Source organism: Aspergillus sclerotioniger (genome assembly GCF_003184525.1).
Source record: "Aspergillus sclerotioniger CBS 115572 chromosome Unknown BO94scaffold_11, whole genome shotgun sequence".
Taxonomy (NCBI): domain Eukaryota; kingdom Fungi; phylum Ascomycota; class Eurotiomycetes; order Eurotiales; family Aspergillaceae; genus Aspergillus; species Aspergillus sclerotioniger.
The window spans coordinates 230,008-242,513 of record NW_020291001.1 but is presented as its reverse complement, the minus strand read 5'-3'; the positions used below and the strand labels follow the sequence as shown (position 1 = coordinate 242,513).

Below are 12,506 nucleotides of genomic sequence, written 5' to 3'. Positions count from 1 at the left end.
CACCATGAGGTATACAGACATGGCGGGGGACTATATAATCTCGTCCAGCTGCCGTCTGCCCTGCTCTGATACTCTGCGTCCCCATATACCCAAGTGCCCCCAGCAGAGCCCATTCATCATCTCAGCTTCTCAGCTTCTTATCTTTTCATACTTTCATCTTCTTATCTCAGTGGAACGAACAAACGAACCAACTGACCGACCCATCGTCCAACATCAATATGTCTGATTTCTATACTCGCAAAGCTTTCAGATCGATTATCGTGTGTCCAGCCCCCGAGGATTTCTTTCCTTTCGAACTACCCCGTCCGACCACCGAACAACATTTTATCTCCATTGATGAGAAGTCCCGTACTGAGAGAACCACTTCCGATTCTACCGAAATGAAATTCATCACTAGGTTTGGCAAACCGATCATCTCCGCCACTGAGATGCGTTGCAACACTCCCGTCGTTCATAAACGATCTTCCATCGAATCAAGAATGGCTGCCGATAGCGGAAAGCTCCCCGTCATCGTCGAAGAAGAGACCGACGAACAAGCCATCGAGGACAACAAGGCCCATCTCGGAGACATGGCTCCTACTGAAGGAGAAGCCACCAACACCAGCGAACAAGACATCAGCGACGACAAGGTCCACAGAAACAGCATGACGGCTTCTGCCAATAAAGAACTCGTCATCACCATCGACGATCCCCCTGCCGTGCCTGAGAAGGCCCACAGTCGGATTCCTGTTCCTCCTGGGGAGAATGTTCCGAAAGGTGAGAAACAGTTTCCTACTACATGATAGGAGATTGAAGTCTGACCAATACACAGTGAGGAATCTCTCCAGTTTATTCAAGGTGAAAATCTATCCAGTCATGATGAGGGCCATGACCGAAAGGAGTAAGGCAACCGGGGTGAAGGGAAGGCTGATTGAAAGGGGAAAGGCATCCAATAAGGAAGTGCTGCTCTGGATAGCGGTCGCGATGTTCTGGATGATGATGCACTTTGGGACATGGAGGTCTTGCAAGGCTCATTAAGGAGTTGATGCATGTGAAGCACGTCCGGGGTTTATTTGTATTGCGGATTTGTATTGGGGGTGCCACACCAGTATGTACCAGGATCTTGAGCTGACTGGTATTGATGAACTATCTACCAGCTGATCAGAGGAATAAGTCTGTGCTGAGTTATTTTGTATGTCCTCTGCAGCAGCTACATCTAGTAGTCACTTTTGCTACGAGTCAATCAATCCCGTTTGACCAAATCAGTGTCTCTGATCGTAGACTCTTAAGGTTATAGAGGCTTTTCTCTAATCCAGCTTCATACCTGAAACTCATGAAAGCTTCTCTAATGCATTGGTGGATATACTATCAGACTTACTTATCGCCATCTTATCTGTTACCTCTAATATAGTACCCACTATTTATAAGTATGCAGCACCCGTCAAAACCCAACATGCTTGACCCCTCCATGCTGTAATAATAGCATAACTAGCAGCAGTACAAGTAACTCGGACTCGCTAAACTAATGTACCGGTAGCGAGATCGACTCAGCCACCCAGTATGGCTTCAGGATGACATCCACCATGCACCCTCCATTCAAAAACCCCTTCACCACCAAACCCACCGACCCCAACTTCACATCCACAAGCCAAGAATACCTTCTTCCCAGGTACAACAGCTACACCACCTCCACCACCCAGCCATCGGAGATCGCATGGCCGGGTACTAATATCCCTTGTGTAGCGACCACACTCCGTGAGTCTCCCTGCACCCCTTTATCTCATTTGGCATAGAGTACACAGACTTATCTCGTACCTACCAGAAGCAGGAAGCCCAAGCAAACCCTCCCGAGCGGGCTTCTGGGCCAAGGTCTTCCTGACGTTTGTTTTTGTGGCGTTTTTGGTGATGTTGGGCGTTGGAGGGTGGATTCTTACTAGGTATGCACCCCCTTCCTGGTCTTTTGTTTTGGGGGTTGAGGAAATGGATGCTGATGTTGTTAAGCTGGTCGGTGCCAGGACATGGTCCGGTGGGTTAGATTGGGATGATACAGATGTGAAATGTGAGATGTTTACGGAATTGGGAGGAATGGATTTGCTCTTGAGAGGGGGTGGATATGTGTGATGATTATGAGTCATGACTTTGTTATATGTTGTGTTTGTGTCAGGGAGTTGTCCCATTTAGATAGTTGCTTGGTGGTTCAATGGGATTCTGTTGCTGATGTGATATGTTCAACACAAGTAGAGTATGCTTGTAGGAGGTAAAGTCAGTTGATTTGGTTGTCGCTCTGTATGCCGATGGAGTGAGGGATGCATTATGATCAGTTTGCTTACCTCTTCTCATCACATCATCCTACATCAGGCTGCAAGGGTTCGGGATGGCCTCACTTCTCACTCAATCGGCATCCAATGCACCCTGCTACGGGATGTTTGAGGCACAAGAGCCACTGTTATTGCAACTGATGTCTGACCTGTTGTTCTCGACAGCTTCCTTTGCTCCATCTCATCCAGATATCCAATTGTAAGTTCAGGTACCACCTCCAAGCTCGCATCCCTCACCTCACTGTATCGACCACACTGCATCTCCGAGCAGACTCAGACTCTAGCCAACTTCATCTTCGATGCATCACTGGATGCCATCCTCTCCTCTAGCCCTCCACCTATATAACAGTCCACCTCTACATCCTTTCTCCACAACCCATTCACCTCATCTCCCTCCTGCCTGGCACGCTGCCATGATCACTCCATGGAATACACTCCAGAAACCCTCGAGCAAGCCAAGCGCCTCTTCCTCAAACCCCCAACCCCCCCCCGAGCAGCACACCTCCAGACCGTCGTCGCTACTCCCTTCGAAAGCGCCCCTCCACCACCGCCGTGCTCACCTCCTGGCTCGACGAGGATTGCACCGACGACTACGATCCCAAGATCGAACGCGCACTACTGAGACAAAAGCGGTCATCTAAACGACCCAAGCAACGCCCCAGTCTGATAGTCACCATGCAAGCCGACAAGGAATTTCTGGCATCGCTGCCGATATACCAAGATGACATCGACATGCCCGATGCCTCAGACACAGCACCAGACACGACAGACCACAAGCACAGCCCTAAACCAGAAGAGTCAAAACCACAGCCATGCAAGCCATGCCAGGACGCAGGTGCCGTTTGCTCTCTGGTGGAGAATCCAGACGCATTCCCCTGTGAACAATGCGTCGTCAACTTCGTGCCTTGCGATTCCATTCCACCCGAGACACATCCACCCTTCCAAATCAATACACAGCATGATGAGACCAACTCATCCAAGCAGGACAATGTCCTCAAGCCCGGCGATGCTAACCCAGCACCGGACCCCATCACCACCACTACAGCCAAAGAACCATCTCCCCTCCCACCTGAAACCATCCCACAACCCCCCATCCCCATTCCCATCCCCTCAACAACCTCACCACCAACCACCCGCACAATCCACACCTCCCTCACCCACCCCATAACCTTCCTCACAAACCCCCTCTCCCTCCCCTGCCACTTCTGCACCAACTTCACCTACGGCCTCCTCGGCACCGGACCCCCCCAAACCATCGAAGTCCTGGACCTCACCCGGGGCACCTACATCCCCCTCTCCCCTCCCAATCCCCCCCCACTAACCCGAATCTGCCCAACCTGCTCCCTCACCCGCCTCCACATCCTCCGCTGTCCCACCAAGCACACCCCCATCCTCCCCATCAAGAACTTCTCCCCCACGACCTTCGACTTCGCCGCCGCCTACACAACCCTAACCACCACTCCACCCCGAATGACCAATCCCTGGTGTTCGCTCTGCCCCAATCCGGCAATCTTCGGCTGCGGGGCGCCCCAAACGGAAACAATCTATTTGGAGAAAGTGGTGGATCGGAAGTCCGTGGAGGCGAAGGGGTGTGGGCTGTTGTTGTGTGAGCGGTGTGAGGTGTTGATGCGGGTGTTGGGGGGGAGGGTGGAGGAGGTGGTTAAAAGGAATGAACGGGATGATGGGGTCGATGGGGGGAGGGAGGGCCGACGTGGAGCTTTTGGTGGTGGGGTGGGGGAATGCCTTGTGGAGGAGGAGGTTTGTGGGGGGGTAAGTATAGGAGGGGATTTTGTTGGAATTTGGATATGAGATATGGGGAGGGGAAAAGGAGGAGAAGATAGGAAGGGGGGGGATTAGGGTTGAGGGGAAATGGTGATTGAGAATTTATTCGGGATGGAGTGGAGGCAGCGGAACGAACGAGGAATGAGATGGGATGGGATGGATGAGATGGGCTTTGCAAGACAAGAGCAAGTGCTTTTTTCTACCCCTGAATTAGGACAGTGGAATCATACAGCAGAATATCAATCCTTCTACAACAATCCCTCCAGTCAGGTTCAATTCAGTTGACAATATAGAATGGTGAAGGTATACAACTGTATGTACTACTACTCAATAACAATATCCTAGATTAAACAAGTATCAGTTTGCACCACGCCACGCTAATACGTAACAAACGAAATCCCACAACGCCTCCAGCGGCAATCATAACATGCAAATCCACCCCACCCGAAATATATCAACATCTACATCAAATGACCCCGCCCGTGGCTTCTGCATCACGACACCGGCATCGGCGACGGCTGCTCCTGGCTTTCCAGCTGCTTGCGACGCGGGATTTGCACCCCGTTCCGCAGTTGCTCCAACTTGACCACCCCCGGTCCAGTGCAGATCCGTCCAGTCTGCATCAGATTGCGCAGGCGCTTGCGTCGCGCCTCACCGCTGCGCTCCTCGCCGCGTCCGACTCCTTCGTCCACCCACTCGACGCGCTGCACTTTGAAGCTCATCCCGTCGTGTGATCCTTCCCACGCCCGCGACTTCAGCCCAAATAGTACGCTGGAATCGTAGTGTTCCAGACGGGGCAGGATCAGTAGTGTAATGTGCAGGTCCTTGTCGGTCGGGGGTATCGGAGGAACTCGGGGTCGCTCGCCATCCTCGGCACCGACATCCTGGGCGGTCTTGGGGGCGTGCTGGTACGCGTCCTTAATCTCCAAGTCCAGCAGATCCACATCCACGTCCTCGCCCCACGCGCCGCGGATAAACCCTGAGTGGATCGCCGCGGCCACTGGATCCGAGTCATCTGTGTACACGCCCGTGCCCCAGAGAGCGCGGCGAGCGCAGATTTCCTCGCGATGGCCCGTGTCGATGCGGAACCGGGGAACACGGATGGTGAACGTGCAGTTCTCCTTGCCTTCGAAGCGAGGTAGGGGTAGAGGGGTCGTTGTGTATCCGAATTTGGCACTCTCAAGAGTGGCCTTCTCCGTGGGGACTCCGATCCGAGGCGCATACAACGTTGACCCAAGGTGATGTCGGGGGAGATGGGCCACAGTCGCTAGGAGCGGCTCGATAGTAACCACCGTGCGAGGCTCACGCATCGGGGTCACAGCCGGAGCACTACCGCCAGCCGCGGCCGGTCGGGGAGCATGGTGGTGGTGATGATGATGATGGTGGTGATGATGTCCGAGAGCTGAACCCGTGGCCGATGGGGTGCCTTCTCCGGGAGTGGCCGTTCGATGGAAGAAATTCACCGAAGATAGGGGACGACTGGAGCCAAGAGCGGCGGCGGCGGCAGCAGCAGCGGCAGCCTCTTCCTCAGGTTTGTGGCGGTGATGGTGGTGGCTGGGAACGTCAGCATGGAACGCATGAAGACTATTGTAACCAGGAGACACATACTGATGGTGGTGGTGATGAAGATGGCGATTCCGCCGGCCGCGGGCGGCTCCCAGGGAAGCTGCCTCACTCTCCGCTCGACTATCTTCGTCGCGCGACTTTCTCTGTCGCTTCCCATTGGCCGAGGTCGGGCGAGAAATTCTGATGTCGTCCACGGTTGTCTCCCCGTTGGCAGACCGGCCCGGCGCACTGTCACGCTTGAAAGGGCTGGGGGCCATAGGGGTTGACGGGCCACTCCCACCGGCGGTAGCAGTGACGCCACCGACACCGCTTCCAATGCCAGAAAACACTCGACCGAGTTCGTTCTTGATGCCCGAGTCGCCTGCAGGACCGAGGATCTGAGCCTGGGCACCTTGCACAGCCTGGGGGAGTGGTGACGCGCGTCCCCCGCGTTTGGAGTCCAACCCAACTCCGAGTAGGTTCCGATGCGCCAAAAGTTCGTCACTTCCTTTGCGTCGTTGGTCGTCCGACGACGCCGAGTGAATCAACGATGGTGGGCCAACGGACGATGACGTCGCCGGGAAGCCGCGGGTTTCGGTCTGAAGCTTGCTCAGGTACGGCGGCTGGTCGTGCGAGGGAGGGGGTGGCTGGCTCGGGGGGGATGAACGGAGAGTGACGGCTGTCGCGAGCCTCCCAGCTGAGAACCCAAAGACTTGGTGTAGCTTTGAATGGCGCCAAATCCGAACCCGGAGCCTGGCTCAGGAACGGGGAAGCGCTTCGTCTCCGGCGACGGTGGCTGCGAGCGGCCAACGTCCCAGGCAGATGCGCCCTGCGGCCGATGGGCGGCGGTCTCCCGGTCCCCATAAGGCGGGCCGTACCGGGACGGGGGGTGAGACGCAGCCTTGGATTCAGCCTCGTGTGCGATCGCTCTTTCCCGGTCGCGGTGGGCCTGCTCCTCCGCGTGTCGATCCGCATACAGACCTCCGTATCTGGTGTGTTGGGGTTCGTGTCCCATATACGATGCAGCTCGTTGATGCGTGGCAGCAAATGGACCATCCCCGACACCAGCAACAGCGACAGGTCGTGACAATGGACTGTATCCAGTGGTGCGCGCAGGGGGTTCTAGGTGTTGGGGTTGACTGCTGGGACGAGGAACAGGCCCGCTGAAGCTCAAGCGACGGGGTTCGTTATACGGGGCTTCGGCGGATGCAATTTGAGGAGACGGGTGGGTTGAGTTGGGCTTATCGGGATACTGCGACGATGGCGGTACGCGAGACAGCCCCCCAAATTTGGCCTGGTCGGCAATGGTCTGGGGCACACCGCCGGAGCCGGATCGGTACGGGCGGGACGGCTGGTTCTTCGCAAAGGGCTTTTCGGGGGTCTGGGACCGTCGGAAACTCGGATATTCGAGCGGGGACGGACGCGCGGGCGCGGTCGGCGGCGACATAGCGCCGGGGGCCGACGGGGGGTGCGCGTTCCCATAAGGGGCGGAAGACACTGGGAGACGCGAGAAGATGGACGAAGAGCCTACATCCCGGCCTGGTCGGTCAGCGTCCGAGCCAAGCATGGACGATATCGACATGCTGCTCCCTGGACGGTGATGAGCCGGGTTGCTGGGAGGCTCACGCGACAAGAAGGGAGTGGATAGAGAAGGAGCATTTCCCGGTTGGTTTCTTGATGGATAATGTTGTGGTGGCGAGGGTGGAGGCATGCGGCGCGTCCCCAACGGCGGCGCAGCGGGTTGTTGTTCTTGAACACCTAGATAGAAGAGAGGCTCGGAGTTAGCCAATATGTCCGATCACCGTAAACAGAGATAGCCAAGCCGCAAAAGAAATAAAGCGCCCTGTGCGTGGCGAGCGGTAGACCGAGGATCCGGGGGGTTGTGCCAGTTGGACCGCCTGGAACTCACCAGGAAACGCGGGACTGCCACTGCTGCCCAAGGACCTCCGACGCCCTTGGTCATGCGACGGGGGAGGATTCATGTCGCATGCAAAGGGGGAAAGGGGAGCTGTGTGGCAAAGCGATAATCAGGAACAGACGTAGCAGGGATAGATGAGAAAAATAAAAGTAGATAAGACGGTCAAACGGGGAAGGAAGAAGAGAGCCCGGGGGGAGGGGACGGGAAGAGGGAGATGGGGAGGAGACAGCAGGTGATGATGATGATGGTGATGCAGGAAGAAAGAATGGCGCGCGACAGGCAAAGCGAGTTCCGACTGGGGCTGAACCCGTGACTCTGGGCCTGGACGAGCTCGTCCGGCGCTAGACCCGCTTGGGTAGCGATGCCCTGGCATCATGCACTAGGGTGCATCGGGCATAGCGTTCCCGAGGCTGCCTGGGCTGGAAGTCGATCAGGCGCCACAGACGCGGCTGGTGCGTCGCCCCTGATTGGCCCGCAGAGCCGGGCACAAAGTTTGGGTTCCTTGAGCGTCGGAAGTGACGGTGGGATTGTAGTACGGATAAACAAAGGCTGCAGCCGGACCATCGCGCCCGCGCAGATGGCCAGACTCCCACAGAGGTTTGCATCCTCCCCATCCAGGACACATCTTCCCCTTCTTTTCCCGTCTTACTTGCTCCGTTAGGCACCCTCCGAGACGACCGGTCATCGCGACGCGACCACGGCCCGACTCTCCGGCACACCGGGGCGCTCCCAGGCACACCGCAACATCGTAGGAAAACCAAGAAAACACGGAAGCCCCGAAGAGACGAGCGAAGAGGCAGTCCGGCAAATTTAGGAAAATCATAGCGTCAGTAAAAGAAATGAAAGTGGCCTACCTTCACGATACACCATTCGACGATCCTGCTTGTTGAGGTAATTGGGGTTAGGATTGGGGCCCTGGCGGCTATCATGGTCCAGATTGCTCCCCGGAAGATTTTGCTCCTTCAGCGAGCCATGGTTCGCCGATGCGATGTGATACCCATTGCTATCTGTCCGAAATGATGCATAAGTATTCTCATGGGCGTACGAGACGGAGGGAACGGAGGCAGGGGCCGAGGAGGGGGTCGGATAGCTGTAGGTCGGCGTGACACCGGATCTAGGCATCTCGGGTTCGCGTCGATGATAGGGGTCGTAGAACATCCGCGGTGATGGAGGATGTGGTGGCCCGTAGGCGCGAGTTGGCGGCGCGGGGGCGCAACCCGAGGGTCATGAGCCACGACGCCCAACAGGGACGGGTGTGGGTGATATGGATGATGGGGATGGTGTTTCTGGAAATCCATCATCATCGTCAAGGGAGGGGTGATGTGGGAGAGATGGGGGGTGCTGGCAGCATGAACGTCGTGGGGGGGAGGATTGGGTTGGGCTCGGGCGCGGATGGACTGAGCAGGTCGCGAAATGGCGGTAAAAGTTGAGTTTAAACGAGATGGACGGGAGGCGGGAAAGGGAACGAGTCGATACGTGGAATCATCAATTCAGCCGGCGATGCGGACGATGATGATAATGATGATAATGATGATAATGATGATGATGATGATGATGGGGGGAGAGAAGGGAGCGAACCAAGCCAGCTCAGAAAGCTCTGAGAAGAGAAGAAGGACGCAGGAGGCAGCAACCGTAGCAGCAGAAACAAAGGAGGAGGAGGGAGAGGGAGAGAGAGGGAGGAGAGTGGAGAGCGAGCGAGGGCAGGGGAAATGGAAATGGAAAACTAGAATTACTAGGGAAAAACGGTGAGGGACGGAGCCAGGGAAACGACAAGAGAGTTCCCTGGAGGACACATCGGAACCCACCAGGCCAATCAAGCCGATGCAAACGAGGGACTAGCAGGCGACGAGGTGGACTGGAGGCTGCAAATCGTAGTGGCCGGATGGGGCCGTCGTGGAAGCGGGGAAAACGGGGTGGAGCTTTTTTTTCTTTCTCTTACTCTTACTCTTACATAGTAGTACTCCGTAGTACTTACTCTTACTTTCACACATATCTACAACCAACTCATGATTTGATAGGTTACGCTACGCCATCCTTGGGATTTCTTGACGCCTGATTATTCCATACAGGCCACTCTGTAACTCCTCTGCCCAATCCTTCCAGCTGGCCTCTGCGTCCCGTTCCTTCCCCTCCACCCGATCGCTGCCCGTTGGCATCCATGCCATGCAGCCGGCGACGTGTCATGCGTTCCTCCACTGGGTCGATACCCAGCAGCAGAATCTAATTGTTGCCCACCCACACCCGCAGGCCTTCTTCATGAATCTGGAGCATGAGACACAGCAGGAGCGAGATCTCCGAGATGATGGAAGAACAAACTTTCGGATGCTGAACCTGAACCATTCAGGACTCAATCAGGGTGACATGGACTCTACTGACTAAGTATACCACTCTTACTAATGATACTCCTGGTTACTAGTATGTACTACTCCGTGCGACCTGAAGGGCTCCTGCTGCGACCTGCAGGATGGATTGGCACCATGGAGCATGGAGTACAGGCGCAGCCATGACTAATGACAGCCAGCAATGTCCTTTCCCCACCTGCAATGCCTGAACCTGCCGATCCCAGCCGATTAACTCGGCCCTGGCCACCTCTCCCTCCCTATAATTATCCAGACGGTCGCCTCCATCTGATACACCGTTCCGGTCCCTCTGCATCTGCTTCGGCGTCGTGGTCTGAGGCATTTCTTTGGACTGCGTCGGTCGGAAAATTCATCATGTTACAACGGAGCAGACACGGCCAATTCCGGCGTCATATCTGATGTCCAGTACTGTTCTTATCGTAAGCGGATTTGTCCTCATCCCTTTCACGGCCGATCCTACGATCCCGACAATCATCCGTTCCGACTTTCAGGTATGGCGTAATGTTCGACTCTTGCCGCTTGCCACATTGCCGATGATTTAACCTCTGAACTCCTTGCTTAATCCCTTCCTTCTGGTATGCTGCAAGCTGGGTATATTTTCAGTGGTATCTACGGAGCACCTTGGTAACCCTCGGGCTGCAAGGTCCTACGCGATATCTTACTCGCGAAATACATACGCACGGCTCCTCCCATCACACGCATTATATACTTCTCAATATCATTATTTATCTTCCGCCCACATACTACTTACCCCATGGCCAAAGAAGATGCCGAGATTGGTTGCCGGACCAGTCCCGGGCTCCTATACTAAAGAACCGTCGCCAGCCCCGGCTAGCACATCCAGTCCAGTCAACCTCAATAAAGTCTGCACCCTCATTAACCAAGATCCTCCAGATAATGCGTCGCATCCCCTCTGAATAGCAGGGAATACCCTCATACCGAGCCAACAATCCCCGTTGATGGGCGGCTCGCACTTGGCTCTTGATCAGATCAATTTGTCGTGGGGAGAATCGACCTCGATGAGGCGACCCAATGGCCGTACTGAAATTGACGGATGCGCTGTACAGCTGAATTGCTCTACCAAGGGGTGGTATGTCCAAGTCCGGGATTGAGATCCTTGAGCTTTGTTCAAAGTGGTCCTGTTGATCCTCTGTTGATGCTGGGGTGGCGGCAGACCCTTCAGCGTCCACGATCAATCGCTCATCAAAGAATAGATAATCGACGAGGTTTTTATGGTCAACTAGGTGGGTATCATATATGTTCACATGATCCCTACCCGTTAGAACGATGGTGATGGGGCCGGGGACAACCAGCGTCCCATTCCGGTGGGTCAGATACCCTCGTTCGCTTAGCAAAGCCAGTTCGGAGAAGAGACGAGGCCACACGTCCTGCGTTGAGGATCGTATCTCCAAGAACAAGGTAGCTTGCTGCATTGGATTCCATTCAAATAGTCCCGTCCAAGCTGACATGGTACCGTGGTCAGACTGAGCCTCGTCTGTGTTCCTAGCATCCAGTTGGTCCAGTAGTGGCTCCAGATAGACACTGCGCAGGGTTGACTCTTTCTTGAGGCTTGACGTCGAGGGGCCTACAAGAAGGTCATCATCTTGGAGCCAGATATCCGCTTTGATGCCGGTACAGCCCGCAGCAACAGAGTATTGGATTGCACTCGAATGTGCTCGTGGATTGTAGGAGATACAAGCAGCGGGCTGGTTGTTGAACTCCACGGGCCAATGGACGAACCCCGTTTGTTGTTTGTACTGCTCGCGAAGGAAAATGTAAGAGACGCCGTATGGCAAGAGTGATAAAAACTGGATGGCTACTCTGATAGTTGCTTGTCAGTAAGCCTTGATACGAGCCGACCAGTTAGGGGCGATGGAAGAAGGATGACATACAAGAACATCAAGAACAAGCAGATCAACGAGAGGGCGCGATCGCTCCATCTCTTGCTTACCGCCGCACAGCAGCGGTGGATGACCCAAACTATACCCGGGCAACATTCGGCGGGAGGCGAGCGCAACGGATGGTCTTCCAGCAGCACCCACGAGTACTCATCGTACTCGTCGGCCTCGAGCAGGGGCTGGGTGATACTTCTATCGCGGAAGTTGGGGTGGGTTGCAGCGGCCATTTTGCGGTCGAAAATCGCCGATCAGAAAACGTGCATCTAGAGGATACCGGGGTGGGGAGGCGATGCGGTAGCGGTGAGGGGGGATCGGGGATGGGCGGGTTTAAAAGGGGTCTGGGGGGTGTGTGACACGGTGGCCGGCCTAGACGGAGAGAGAGCCATGGTCCTGTGCGACGTTGGGATGGGCAAGTTAAATAACAGTGGACGGGATACATGGTGGTGATGGTGATGGTGATGATGATGTATAGCTCCAGTAGCACGCCATTGCCGGTTCGGATGGTTCAGACGTTAGGGGAGGACGGAGGAGATCCCGTCTGCGGCCAAGGGAGGGAGGGAGGAGTCTTCTTTCTCCGCCCGCGATCGATTTGCGACTGGACTGGACTGGTCCGGCCTTCAACTCCCCCATCCATCCATCCATTCAATTCTCACGTGCCGACCCGTCTGCTGCACGATGGAAGGGAGGAAGCAAAGCCAAAACGAGG

General features: G+C 55.4%; 4 protein-coding genes across 4 annotated transcripts; 2 read left to right on the top strand and 2 right to left on the bottom strand.

Moving 5' to 3' along the window:
• Positions 1-218: 218 nt before the first annotated feature.
• BO94DRAFT_584687 (uncharacterized protein) lies at positions 219-1,017 on the top strand (the record flags this gene model as incomplete). The annotated part of the gene is made up of 2 exons (XM_025615645.1): positions 219-756; positions 812-1,017. The coding sequence occupies 2 exons, from the start codon at positions 219-221 to the stop codon at positions 1,015-1,017; spliced, it is 744 nt and encodes a 247-aa protein (XP_025468336.1).
• Positions 1,018-1,442: 425 nt separating this feature from the next.
• Positions 1,443-4,106, top strand: BO94DRAFT_623438 (putative C6 finger domain protein; the record flags this gene model as incomplete). The annotated part of the gene is made up of 3 exons (XM_025617154.1): positions 1,443-1,734; positions 1,802-1,916; positions 2,738-4,106. The coding sequence occupies exons 1-3, from the start codon at positions 1,551-1,553 to the stop codon at positions 4,104-4,106; spliced, it is 1,668 nt and encodes a 555-aa protein (XP_025468335.1). The 5' UTR covers positions 1,443-1,550.
• Positions 4,107-4,573: 467 nt separating this feature from the next.
• Positions 4,574-8,664, bottom strand: BO94DRAFT_545418 (uncharacterized protein; the record flags this gene model as incomplete). Its single annotated transcript, XM_025613235.1, has 4 exons — positions 4,574-6,303; positions 6,330-7,382; positions 7,534-7,632; positions 8,397-8,664. The coding sequence occupies 4 exons, from the start codon at positions 8,662-8,664 to the stop codon at positions 4,574-4,576; spliced, it is 3,150 nt and encodes a 1,049-aa protein (XP_025468334.1).
• A 1,619-nt stretch (positions 8,665-10,283) lies between these two features.
• BO94DRAFT_34959 (uncharacterized protein) lies at positions 10,284-12,120 on the bottom strand. The gene is made up of 2 exons (XM_025607094.1): positions 11,795-12,120; positions 10,284-11,723 (listed from the first exon to the last, which is right to left on the bottom strand). Exons 1-2 carry the CDS (start codon positions 12,025-12,027, stop codon positions 10,646-10,648), a joined length of 1,311 nt encoding a protein of 436 aa, XP_025468333.1. The 5' UTR covers positions 12,028-12,120; the 3' UTR covers positions 10,284-10,645.
• Between the last annotated feature and the right edge of the window lie 386 nt (positions 12,121-12,506).

Coding starts and splice junctions, on each gene's coding strand:
- BO94DRAFT_34959 (XM_025607094.1), bottom strand. CDS start 12,027: ATGGCCGCTGCAACCCACCCCAACTTCCGCGATAGAAGTATCACCCAG. Junction 11,724..11,794: donor TGCTTGTTCTTGATGTTCTT/GTATGTCATCCT, acceptor AGCAACTATCAG/AGTAGCCATCCAGTTTTTAT.